The 14,331-nt window shown below is 32.6% G+C and overlaps 1 protein-coding gene across 4 annotated transcripts in view; it reads right to left on the bottom strand.

The window, feature by feature from the left end:
* Positions 1-14,331, bottom strand: part of LOC142328254 (uncharacterized) — a 246,896-nt gene that overhangs the window by 220,033 nt on the left and 12,532 nt on the right. For 3 of the 4 annotated variants that reach the window (XM_075371919.1, XM_075371918.1, XM_075371920.1), the window contains exon 1: positions 13,492-13,575. The exons of the other annotated variant lie outside the window; for it this stretch is intronic. In XM_075371919.1, coding sequence (XP_075228034.1) covers positions 13,492-13,512 — 21 coding nt within the window. In that variant the 5' untranslated portion in view covers positions 13,513-13,575. Of the gene's footprint in view, positions 1-13,491; positions 13,576-14,331 lie in introns of those variants that run through there. 4 annotated transcript variants of the gene reach the window in all.

The following is a 14,331-nucleotide window of genomic DNA, read 5'->3' as shown; positions in this document are numbered from 1 at the left end:
TTTTATTATTTACATGGGATTTGCAATAAAAATTTACTTTTCGTTCAACAAAACTACATTCTCAGAATCCGTTTTTTGATAAGCGTATTTAACGATTAAATTAGAGATGCCTTATATTATCTTCATTTTTCAATAAAAATTGATTAATTTCAACGTAAACTTTTAATAAATAAAAATCGCTTTAAAAAACTTGTTTCTATGGAATTTTATAATTTTCTGGAACGAAAGATTTTATTTGACGGAAAGGAAATTTTATTTAAATTAATTTTTATCGAAAACAATATAACGAGATGAATGGCGGGTTAAAATTCTTCTCTTTCTAAAAACTTGCTCCTTTTTTAAAATATTAAATTAATAAATTTCTTTTTAAAACTGTTTTGTACGGTAATGCGGTTTTGTAAACGGAAAAATTATTTCTTTGTGAAAAGTAAACCGTTAAAATTATTATGAAAAATTTGTAAAAAAGTATTTGCACGAGAAGGTCAAAGAAATTAATTAATCGGTTTAAAATATTATTAAATAATAAAAAACAATAAACAAATAAAATCTTCTTTTGTTCATTTATTTAAGGACGGATCGACCTTCTTTGTCGCTAGCGATATATACCGACCGGGACGCGTTAATATAATATTAAATTAAAAATATACTTAGATGTACGCGGCTAAAGTAAGCGTATCCGATTCTCAATCGAGTTACGATGATTTGTTTCCTGGGAAATCAGCACGCAGGATTTTCTACACGAGTAATTTTTTCGAGATTATTACTTTTTCGGTTTCGTCGATGAATTTTAACGATCGCAGAAAATAAGACTGACGTAGCCGAAAATAGCCTACGTCTTTTTCGAATTTCGGAGTTATCTGTGTGTATACGTAGATAAGATGCGGAATTGTCGACTAGTAGTAGAAATGGCGTAATTGTCTTTTAGTATTTCCGGTGTCGACTGAAGCCAAGGTGTTTTAGCAAATCGTGTAGATATTGAGATCGTCGAGGTATTTTGTCGCTCTCTCTTCCAACGAGTTGGGCGATTTCTTCGCGTTTTTGTATCGATATGAGAACCGTGTGTATGTCATTACCTACGTTAGACGGTGTCGCTTTTGTCGTTATGCCGTAATCGTTAATATTTTTCTACGGTACTCAAGAGATATAAGATTTACTTGGCGCGATACGCTTTCGATTAAGCTAGTTCGGAACGCTCCGATCGCCAGCCTTGCGTATCGGTTTTAATATTTGAAATAATGAGATGCTTCGTCCTTATTCATCAAAACGGTCGAATCATTTCCGGGAGTAAGTGATGCACGTCAGTTACGAATTTAATTAAATTTTTTATTTTTACAGAAACAATCAAAACGGTGTGCTAAATATACTTAAAAAGCGGCTGAAGTTAAGAAAAGATAGCCGGCGATTTTGGGTGGTTGTTTTGTTTTTATGTCAAAGTAAAAAAGAGCTTTTTTGTGATAAAATGATAGAATTTTTATACAATAGACTCTGATTTTTTTCATACTAAAAAAAATATGTTTTAGATATAAAACATCTTTAACGCGAATAAAAACTGAAACTTAAGAATAAAACTAAAGAATAAAGATGAAAACCGAATAAATTGTTTTCAAAATTTTTACCCGGATAATTTTGCTTAAATGTGCTTCTCTGTTAACCGGTTGATCTTCATATTTCTTAACAAATGCATATTTTGAATAGTCATGTGAAGGGCGCGTTGTATTAAGCCTATATTAAAGTTGTTTTAAAATCTTTGTAATTTTATTTTAGATTTATTGTCGATTTTATTTAAAATAAAAAAATACAGAGTCGTTCACGGGAACCGGATGTTTTGGAACCTGGACTGTTGAAGATTTGTAAAATTATAACCCGGATCGTCTTTGAACTGAAGAATACCACGATAAAAATAACCTTCACATTGTCCGGCCTGGAGGACCAAATTTCGTTATTCTGAACTTACAGCGTCGATTCATTTATATCTTTAAATAAATTGATTAGTCTTGTTGAAAATATGTTTATTTCGTGAATAATTTAACACGTATTTACGTTTATAATGCGTTTACACACGATATCCTCTTTTTCTGATTACTCACATGGTGGCATTGTTACTAGGGTAAAAATGCCAAAGAAACTGCATTTCAAGCCTCTAAAGGAATCTATTAGATTATTAATGTACGTCTAAAGGACGTACGTTAAATTATCATTATAAATAGGATTTCTATACAGACTTATCGAATTAATTTCCTTAACGTTTAAATAATATGTTCGTGTAAATGCGGTGTTTGTAAATAAATATTAATTCTGTATTCTTTCTTAAATTAATTACCGCTTCTGTATTAAATACGACATTATGAAACCGCGTATATAATGTGTGTAACTACAAAATGAATAGTTTTAAGCGCCTTGACCGTGTTCTATATTTATTAGTTCTGATCGTATAAACGGTATTGACGACTAATAAATAATTAAATTTGAATTCAATACGTACAAATATCAATCGATCTGAATACGTCTAACGATGGAAATTATAACCGAGTAATTTTTAAATATATACCACACGTTTTTTTAATTTACGAATAATTTAAAGTAATTATCGTAATTTCCCTCCCAAAATTTTTCAATTTTTTTAAAATATATGTATGTGCTCGTTTCGATTCCTATTATGATTACCGGTTTTACACCGATTAAATCCTAACTCTTTCACGGTAGACGCTAGTGTAGTTGTAGGACCTTTAAAGGAATACTCTTTTGAAGTTCTTCGCGTAAATTATTTAACGTAGACGGCTCATTATGTTTTAGGTGAAACTCGTTAACCGTTCCTCTTAGCACGCCTTGATCGAGACCGTTTAATCCGCTAATTAACTGAAAAAAAAAATAATAGAGACATCGACTAAGTCTTTTAGACTAGCCGACCGGTCAGAAGGTCGGAAAATGTCAAAGGGCAAGTTTCAACGATAGAAGAATATTTTTGCCGACGAAAATTCGGTCTCGATCAGCGCTTTTGCTGTAAGGACAAACTTCGTATTAAACTGCTTGTTTAATATTAATACAGAATATAAATCGCATTTCAAAATATTTTTTCTTCACGACGTGTTTAATTACAGACATAAGAAATCGGCAAATTTATTAAAGCGTAAAAATTATTTGTAAATAAATAAAGAAATAAAAACGAGTGAAAAATGGAACCGACAAACATTATAAAATTCTTTTGTTAAAAAAAGTTAGAGTAGATCCGATAATAAACAACCCGACAGAAACAGGTTTTTTTTAAATATTTTTTTGTCTCGAATGCGAATCGCTTGCCCGTTCGTATGTTTGGTCTAAGAAAAGTCAAAAACATCTTTTGATTACACGCACGTTTAGTAAAATCGGATATCCTACGGGCGTCGAGGTGAAATCTTTCTATTTTTAAATCTCAGGGAGAAGTATTTCACAAGAATGGAGTTCAATTTTGGTATAGTCGTACAGGAAAAGTAAAATCCGCTCGATTACTTTCCTCGCATAAATAAATTTCTTAACATAAGAAAACACTTTTTCACACGTTAATGCAAAGAACAAAACATCAGAGAATGGAAAAAATTGCGGATACTTCAAACGAATCAAATCGAATCGACCGCTAAAATATTTAGAACCGCTTTAGAACAGAACATTTTTAAAGTAAAATTTGAAAAGAAATAAATTACTGATGGATGCGTGATTAATTTCGTTTTAAGTATAACTCTTCATTTATATTTAATATTATATTGTCTTATTAAGAAACTAGAGAAATATGGTTAAAAAAAACATTGTTCAACGCGCTAGTAGATTTTTGTCTTTATATAAATATAATATTATTATAAAAATATATGTTATACCCTTAACGTTTGAATTGCAAAAATTCGACGTACAAACATAGAGAAAAGGGTACCATTTTTATTAGATGAAATTTTATATTAAAGTAGCAGATCCGGCAATGCTTTGCTATCGCTAGATTCGAGTATATATATAGATTAAATGATGTTAGTATCGTGTGTTCTTTTACTGTCAGGTACCTTCATGTCGTTCGAATAAATACATTATACTTGAATATTTGTGTTTTTTCTTCCTCCTTTTCAATTAGATCCGAGTTGTGACAACATCAATTTCTTAACACGGCTAATTGCTAACCCGCTTTGATTCTGTTACCCGTAATTTGTGTATGTGCTTCTGGAGTCCTACTCGCAAAAAAGAAAAAGGTTGAAATCGACCCGAAACAAGTTAAATTGAAAAACCGATTCTTCGGTCCCCATTCCAGATTTCATTTTCGATTATCGAAAAACTAAAGTACTATAGCAAACCTAGCTAGAACTTGAGGTGCTCGAATAATTTTGGCTTCATTTGAATTTTAATCGTTGCAAAAACATTTCGCACCCGGCGTCGCTTGCAAAAATCTGATATGCGTTAGAAACTTGACGTTTTTTGACCGTCGGGAAACCGGCTCGTACCTGGTGGTGCTTGCAAAGATATAATTTCGGCTTTCTAACTTCTCCTTTTTCCTGTTTAGCCTTCGGAAACTACCGTTCAGATAATACTTCGGAGGATGAAATATATGAGTGTAAATGAAGTGTAGTCTTGTACATTCTCAGTTCGACCGTTCCTGAGATGTGCGGTTAATTGAAACCCGACCGCCAAAGAACACCGGTATCCACCCACGATCTAGTATTCAAATCCGTGTACAAAATAACTGGCTTTACTAGGACTTGAACGCTTTAACTCTCGACTTCCAAATCAGTTGATTTGGGAAGACGCGTTAACCGCTAGACCAACCCGGTGGGTTCGGCTTTCTAACTTATCGCCCTTCAAGTTAACCCTTAACTGCACTGGAAGGGTCATTTTTGACCCTAAATGTTTTCGATTCCGAATTTTCCCGCCAAACCTTGTAGAGCTAGTACTGCCCGATCAGGTAATCTTAGTTCCCGTTAAGCAGCGCTAGTACACGGCTTCGGTTGCACTTTGTTATTTACCGTCATACTTACTACTGGCGCCTGGGGTCTCGTCTGACCCCCACCAGGCCAGTAGAGTTACTCTTCTTCTAAGTGTTATGAAAACATATTTGTTTTTAAGTGAAAATACTGCTATATATTAATTTATCTTAAGTGCAACTGTGCGTTTATTTTATATAAATAAGAAACTTGACTAGGCGACAAGAGGCAAGATACTCTTAAGTCTGATGAGATAAGATCCGTTTTAAAAAAAAAATCTTATCGACAATGATGAGATTTCTGGAACGTCTGACGGTTTGGAGGAACGTGACCGTGACACTAAGTCTGAAATGTTTGGTGTCAACACTGAAGAGGACCCCGATTTCATATTGTCCGATGAAGAACTATCTGAAGAAAGCTTTGATAGTACTGCATCGAATCCTGACCGACCGTCTCAGTCAGTCAGTTCCTCAAGAACCTGATGAAGCGCTTGTTAATGAAGACCTGCCCGGAAATCAAGTGACTGCTATGCGTGTACTTGGACGAAGAAATACAAAGACGATGAAGAAAAAGATTCCTCTGCTTTCAAATGGAGTTTGCATCCCCTATTCGCTTCTCAAATTCGAGCTCGTAATATCATTTCCAAGATTCCCGGTATTGTAGGAAATGCACCAAACAATAAACCAGAAACACCTGCGCAATCGTAGCGTTTAATCGTTGATGTTATACGATAGATGAAATCGTCGAACGTACAAGTGAAAAGCTAACTTATTTAGCGACAAAATGAGGAGAGAAAACTTACATCGACAAAGATGAACCGGAAGGGTTTTTTTTGGGTCGATCTATTTAGCTGGAGATTTTATGTCAAACCACGAAGATATATTTTCTTTATCTGCCACCGATGGCACTGGAAAAGATATATTTAGAGTTACGATGAGCGAAAACAAAATTTTGTATTTGCTTACCGATTTGGGTTTTGACAGTATATCCACAAGAATAAAAAGAAAGCAAAGCGACCAATCGGCAGCGATTTCTGGATTTATAAAAGTTCGTTGAAAACTTAGCATCTAACTACTCATGCGGACAGTATACTACTTGCCCCTATTCAGGGGAAAGAGCTTACATGAAAAGTACGCCAGCCAAATATGGGATTAAGATATTTATATTATTGGAAGCAAGAACAAGTTATTTTATCAACGGATCTGTCTACTGTGCAACCCGATATCCTATTCCAAAACATAACTATAAAGCCGACTTTCGAAATTTTGAATCTTCTTGTCATTGTGAATCATCGATTCATTGTGAAATCAAACACAAACGTTACAGGAGATTACTACTTTTTTTCTGTTGAATTAATGGATGAGCTCAAATAACAACGTCTTAATTATGCGGAGACGATGAGGAAAAAAGTTTGAAATTCCAAAAAGCTATTTGCCTGTAAAAGACAAAGAAGTTTTTTCAATAAACTTTGCTTTTAATGCTAATAAGACTTTAGTCTCATATGTGGCAAAATACAACAAAGCAGTTACGCTTATTTTTTCAATGCACCGTGAAAAATCAATTGTGGAAGATCGAGATGATAAGAAACCCGAAATTATTCATTTTCTCAATATCACAAAAGCGGGTGTAGATTCATCGGACCAAAAAATACGCTCGGTTTTCCGTCGGATGCCGCATGCGAAGGTGGCCTATGGTTGTTTGGTATGCTGTAAAGGACATATCTGGAGTTAACGCTAACATCATTTTTACGCTTCTACCCTGTATTGAAAACAAGGGGTCTTGAGTTCCTCGTTTCTTTAGGAAGAAGTCTAATCGATAGCCGGCTGGCAAGACGTTTGCAAACGAGCGATTTTCCCAAAGAGCTGTAATCTACACTCAGGAGAATCTGTACTCGATTTCAGAAGAGCCTCAACCACCCACCGACTCAGAACTTCATCGACTAAAAAGACAACGGTGTCACTGTCCTTGTAATCTAGAAAGAAACATTCAACTTCACGCCCCAAGCGGTTCAAAAGAGTCTGCAAGGATCATCGCATGCAGGAAGTGATCTGTGAAAGCTGCGAGGATTAAAAAAGGTGTGTAAAAAAACTTCGATTTTTATAGCCCGTATTTACCATGATGAATTCAACAAATACATAGTCTGGAAACACTTTCGTATTTTCAGGGGACAAGAACCGGTTATGTAGAGTTCAAAAGCGAAAGATAACAGAAAAAGATATTAAAATAGGATTTTATCGAGTTTTTAAAAATACTTGCGGAAAAGTTTCTGATCGGAAGAACCTATTCACGTTTTTTGAAAAAAAAACTTTTACGTTTAAAAACGTCAAACTTTTGTCAAAATGTAAGCGATAAATAAGAAAATATATGTTCAACATTAAAAAAAAATAAAATCGAGTGTTTTTTTTAACGATTAAATAATCGGGGTCATGACTGACCCCGCCAGGACAGTTAAGGGTAAACACATGAAAACGCACCAAAAGACCTAGTTTTTTTACTTTAACTCCGGATCCTGTGGACAGGTTTTAGTGCATTCGAACCTTAAGGAGAACGTGTATCACATTTTCATCGATTTGTCTTTAGTAGTTTTAAAATTTCAGCGAGCGATTAAGCAATTTGGTATTATTGAACGATATTATTCGATAAAGGTAAATGAGGAATTACATTTTTATCGAGAAAAAATATCGGCGCGCGCGCGCGCGCGTGTGTGTGTATGTATGCGACCCAAGTAGTAAAAGACTATTAAAACAATTAATTACCGCACATCCCAAAAGTAAGAGTGATGTACAGCAACACCCCCACAAAAAAAAAAAAAAAAAAAAAAAAAAAAACAAATTACTCGGCACCCAATATATAAGCGGCCATCCAAATAGCAATTCCTTACTTTCCGTTACTATGCGGATATAACAACATTTTCCTCGTTTGCTTAAAACGGGCATATCAGTGCTTTATAGATACTACTTCTGACAAACACTTTCTTGTAATTTCATTGCCAAGTCGTAGCGCGTTTCTGCTTCTCCTTCAGAATTCCATTTCATTTGTTACTCGTTTCAATTTTCACATTCCCACGGCACAAGCTATGACATTTGCGTTAAATTATTAGATAAATTATTTATTACATAAAACACGACTTTTTCGAGTTACTACAAATGTATTAACAACAATATTTTTAAATTCATTCAAAACAGTACCGTTAGTAAAAACAAATATATAGTAAAATAGGTGTTGAATAATTTATTAAAAATTAATAAACAGTACAGCTGGTTCTTGATTAATACAGGCGATTCACGAATATAGACTTACATAGGTGTAATGTATAGAAGACAAAATGTATACATAAACACACATATATATATATATATAGATGAAATAAGAAGGTCAGTACTCGCACAGCTCATTACGCGAGGAAGTTTGCGCGCATTTTTATTACTGTTTTCTATACTTCGAGTTTTATCAAGTACCAAACTTAGAAAAACGGGTTCAGATATAGAAAAAATCAAATCGATTACAAAATTATGTACAAACAAAACCGGCTTAACTTACAACTAAACTAAACTAAACTTTAAACAAAATTAGCTTTTATAAAATTAATTATATTATTTCATCTTTTCACTACAACAATTAAGGGATTTGATCAAATCGCTTAGTTTCTTTAAGGAAATCACCCCGCAGAGTTGTAATTGAACATCTTCCGTAAACTGATCATCTACCTTAGGGATTTGATCAAATCTGCATTTTCATCATTTCCCTGCGATATATATACAGACACACACATACATATAAATTAATGTACGTTAATGCACAAATTAGTAAGAATGAAACACGGAAATTTTTCTTATATATATCTCGCAAATATATTACGGTATTTAAGAATTATATCATAATAATAAAAAATACAGCGTTATTAAACGCTGAATTTCTGACGGTTGATGGATTTAAATATTTTAAGTGATAATTCTCTGAACTTCTGACGTAATTAATCGAAGCGTCGTAGAATTAAATAAGCAGAAATTTTTTTACATTAATTATTAGTTCATCGACCACAACATCGAGAAAATTATCTAAGTACCACATTCTCTTCTTCTGTAACACGCTTCACGCACGGTTTCCACTTATCAGTCGACACCTCGTTCGCACCTTTTACAAGCAGGATTTTAAAGTCTTCATTTTATTTGTATATTATTACGGCAGCAGACAAAAGTAATAATGTACAGTTTTTTTGAAGCTTTTAAACTTTTTTCTTGAATCGCTACTTTTTCACTACATAAGAATAAATAACCGGCGTTAGGAAAGTATTAAAACAGCCTGACACCGGTCACAAACCGCAACTTGAAATGCATTCTCAATAATACCAAACAAAACCTACCGGGTTTACGTAGGAAACCTCAGGAGTGAAGCGGTTTCCTGTTTCCTTCTTCGTTAAGCTGAACGAACAGCTTCTGCATACCTGCATTGAACTAAGATGCAGGTGATATTCAGTTCTGCAAATGACATCTCTCCGTTCTCGCTATGATCGCAGATGTAGTGAATGAACGACATTACTATCAGAAAAATTATTATCCGAATGACGGTTCTTGTAACTCATATGTTCCAAATTTGTTCAATGCCACAAAAAATACTGTAAAATTTTAAAGATTCTGTAATTTACTATAATTGCGACTAAAAATAATGAAACGCAATAAATCCACGACTGAAAAGCATTTTTCTCGGTCGTAAAATTACATTTCCTTTTTTAATATTTATTTTATATAAACATGTATTCGGATATAACAAAAAACAGTATGTAGTTTGTAAAAAAATATTCAAAATTTATTTATTTATTCCGCAATTTCTTTTCTACAAAGAAAACAAAAATTATTATTCATTAAGTTAATAAAGATCATTCCAGCGTAATAGAATTTTCAGTCGTCATTCAAAAGCGATACGGCAAGAATTTATTACGCGTTTAATCTTTGAGTTCGTTAATAAAAATTAGATTTTGCTGAAACAAATATTCGTAATTAAATAAAAATATATTTAGCGCTGTAACCGATTTATTCATCGGGCACTTAAGACGAAGTTACAAATATAAGAATAGCGATAAACACATTATCTGGAATACAATTATAAAACTGATGTAACTAAATTAAAAATCATACGTCGATTTTAGAAACGTTGTAGAAAAAACTCTTTATCGCAAACAAATATTATTTACTGAATTACTTCAAGAACATTTTTACCCTTCAAATAACACCTTTAATTCGATTACGAATTTTTTTATTTTTTATTTTTAATGAAATTTGGCAAATAATTAGATAATTTCGGGGTTAGGTTCAGTTATCAGTTTCCATAACAGAAGTTATAGTTTATTCTTAAATTTTGCCTATGTACATTTATATTTTCATCGTTTCTATTTCCACTCTTAAAGAATTATTTGAAAATCTTATATAAATACAATCGGTGTACAGATAAAATATTACATACCCAAAATATAACAAATGAAGGAAAAATATGTTGCAAAAATTTCTTTCTCGCTGTTAAACATATATATTTCCGTTTCTCCCTCCCACCCAAAACGTTTGCAAGTATTTCACTCGGAAATAACTCAGAATAGCAGGAAATATTGATACTATGAATATCCGGGTTGGAGAAATAACCCGATAACACGCTAAAAAATTGCTGTTTTGTACCACCGGTCGTTTAAAACATTCCCCGCATCCTCGTAAAAATATAAGCGTTATGGTATATAATTAATTAAAAATATAATCTAACCAAATTTAACCTACACTCGCTAACCTCGATTAATTAACAGTAATTTTTTGATCGTTTAATAAATAATTGCGATAATTATTGAATTTGTTATTTAAATACTCAAAAGATTACTGTTAATAATTAGTAAGGTTAGCGAGCGAAGCGAGTGTAGGTTAATTTTGGTTAGATTATATTTATAACGTAAACCTGGTTATTGTCAATATCAATATTTTTTAGGCACGATACGATTACCACACCTTCAGTATTTAGAATATGTTATTTGCTTTATTTTACTAAATATAATAAATTTTGTCCCACCGCTTAAAACCATGCGATTCAAATTTAATGAAAATCTTAATTTACCCCTCTTTTGTCTTATCCGCTTTGTTTGACAATTCATTTAGCGAGCAGGCTTCATAGCGTAACGCAATATCATCTCCAAACATCTCAAATTTGACACAAATTATTAATAAAACGTAGCGGTATCGGGAACGATACTGTTTCTTATCTGTTGAACTCCAGAAGCCTCAAGCCTAAGCGGGCTGATACGAGCGCAAAAAAATAGACATCGAAGCAGAGTAAAATGATTGTCCGTATCAAAACCTTAGTTATACCGACAAACAACGCTGCTACAACTTTTTTTATCGTTAATATTACAATAAACAACGGTTGGAAATTCTAAAAGGGTATCCTCTACCGATACCTTTTTAAAATCTGAACGTATTACGGTTAATTCGGTAACAGAAAGAATCTATTTTATATCGTATACAGAATTTAAATAAATAATATCGATAAAATTTCATTATACTGATGCGTTTGTAAAAATGAACGATTTCATCGTTTCAGTTAATTTTTTAATAAAGTAAATAAATACTTATTATCAATAATTAGGCCGATGTTAGAATAATTCAAATTTAAAAAAAAAATTATCTCGAGTCGATATATTTCTATTAATCGATCCTAAATATGTGCTTTTTATATCCTCGGGGAATTTTTTAGTAGTAATCTATTAAACTAAAGTTAAAATAATTTTAATTAAATACTGTTACGTTTACAGAAAGATATACGTGAAATTATAACTTTACGTTACTCGTATTAATTTTTTTCATTACCGTGGTACGTATAAAGGACCTTAGGTTAAACAGGCACAGATGTGAAACGCTTTCTCTGAAAGTAATGCCGTTCCTCTTTCGGTCGGTCTGTGTGTCGATAGAGAACGAAGGCGCTACTCGAAGAGTTGAATATTACACGAATTTCAGCGGGCTAGGCATATAAAACCATATATATGTCTTTTCGAAGAAGGTAACGACAGACTACTCTTCATCTGCTTTATTAAGCCCGGTACGGTACGCTTGTTATTCTTAACGATGCGTTTGCGATAGCCAGAAGTGACAATTCATTTCAGGTCATCGCCAGACATTAGGTTATCATATACTATTACATTAAAATATAAAGTATCGGAACCCTTAAATAACTTTTCACAGTTAAACAGAAAATCAAATTCTCTTAACTTGAAACGATCTATATTTTGGTAGGAGACTGCTAGTTTAGTTGTGATATTTTAATCGGATCTAAAAAAATTTAGCGTATTAAAATAAAATATTAATACGTATAAACGGTTCAAACGAACACATTAATTACATTTTGTTTACAATAATTTCCGGTTGTAATCGTTAATTAAATACCGTTTTGTCACGCTACAGACATAAGTTGTAGTTTTGAAAATCATTAATTATTGTTGTTGTAAACGTGTAACGATAAAACAGAATATAAAAAAAAATGTTAACTTCCATTATTCAGTTTAATCTGTTTTTGAATTTCACCAATACTCGAAAAATTATTTCAAAAGAAGGTCTAATGTCACTAATAGCATTACACTTGCGCCGGTACCGGTGTGTGCATGATGTAATAAATATATTAATGTCTATATATTTCGGTCGTACAAGAATAAATTACCAGAAAAGATTACGGATCGATAGCTATACGGCCCTGCCGTTGAATCGTCTAAAGAAACTCGATCCGATCCGTAATATAGGAATTTGCTACAGGAACCTTCCTCACGAGTCCGATCGACGGTATTTTGTCAGAAGCATGAGTCGTGCAGTTAAAATTAAATTTTAACGTTTACCGAAAACAACGCGAACGTTCGGATAAATGGACGGGAAAGTCGGTTAACCGAGAATTGTATAATTAAAATCCCTATAATAATTAGGTGTTTTAATGCGATTTGAAATAAGAAGATTATACAGCAAAATAAACCGGCTTCCCTCTTTTTATTGTACTCGTACTTAAAATAAGTTCCTTTATTTTGTATTCTTACAAAGCAAATTTTTATCTGTAACTAACGGATCCGGCGTCCTTCGCTACAGTTAAATTGGTTTGTACGAATTAAATAAAGTTTTGTATTACGTTTGACAAATTATATTATGAAAATAATAAAACGTATAATATTAATTTTCTTTGTTTCTATTTATGAACCCCGGAATGTTTACTACAGTTCAAATCGCATCGTTCTCACGACTATATAAATCGTAAAAAATATTTATAAATAAGCAACCTAAAACTTCTCTAGCAAATTTAATAACGTTGTATATATCGAGATAAATCTACATCGATTGTCATTGTCTAAATCCATTGAAGTTCATAAAGCGACAAAAATAATTTCTGCTTAAATTAGTACAAACCGATTTGAATGGTATTTTGTAAAAAAAAAGTTAGGATATTTGGTCGGTTCATTTGATTTTACACTTCCCGTTTATTCTGTTAATAAATTAACATACTACCCCGCCATCACGTTATTTAAAAATAAAATATTACTTAAATTACTTACCGAGTCGGGTACAAAAATCATTTTCTATATTGCTTTTTATTTATATAAAATACTCGTATGACGAAAGATAAATTATAACTAGAAATAACTCCCTAAGCAAATACGATATCCTTCGAAACGGTTTTAAACAGGCGACAGCTAGGCGGTAAATATTCCACACCCAGCAATTACTCAACATAGACTGTTATTCTCTTCCTTTTTGGTTTCATCACTCGTAATCGCAATACACAAAGATAGCCCGCACTTTTTTACTATCTTTGTTTTAAAAACATTTTAATTTGTTTTAATGTGTGTTTTTTTTTTTTTACTTGTAGTTCTATATTAACGTTGAATTATCGGGTTTAAACCTTCGAGTAAATATTTCATTATCTTATACTTTTAAAGTATTTTCAATTGTAATATATTTAAAACGGTATTACTTATTTAATAAATAAGTTTTGCAGGCTGGTCTAGCGGTTAGGTTATTCTTGCCTTTTCCAATGTTTGCATTCCCATCTCCAATATTATTAAATTTTTTAACTCCTTTTATCTGTTTAATCGCTTCATCAATTTCTTCGTATCTCTATCTCATCATCACGGTTGCTTGTAGGCATATAGATGTTATCAATCGATATCGGTTTAGGTTTAGATTCTATCCTTATTACAATGATTCTATCGCTATGCGTTTTGAAATACTCTACTCTCTTCCCTATCTTCTTGTTCATTACCAAACCTAATTCCTGCCTGCCCGTTATTTGAAGCGGAGTTAATTTTTTAAAAATCACCTGGCCGAAAGTTGTTTTCCTCTTCCCACCGAACCTCGCTAATTCCTACTACATCTAGATTTATCCTATCCGTTTT

The sequence above is a fragment of the Lycorma delicatula genome, chromosome 7 (genome assembly GCF_047948215.1).
Source record: "Lycorma delicatula isolate Av1 chromosome 7, ASM4794821v1, whole genome shotgun sequence".
Lineage (NCBI taxonomy): Eukaryota > Metazoa > Arthropoda > Insecta > Hemiptera > Fulgoridae > Lycorma > Lycorma delicatula.
Note: the sequence above shows the minus strand (reverse complement) of the source record. Positions and strands in the feature narration are given on the sequence as shown.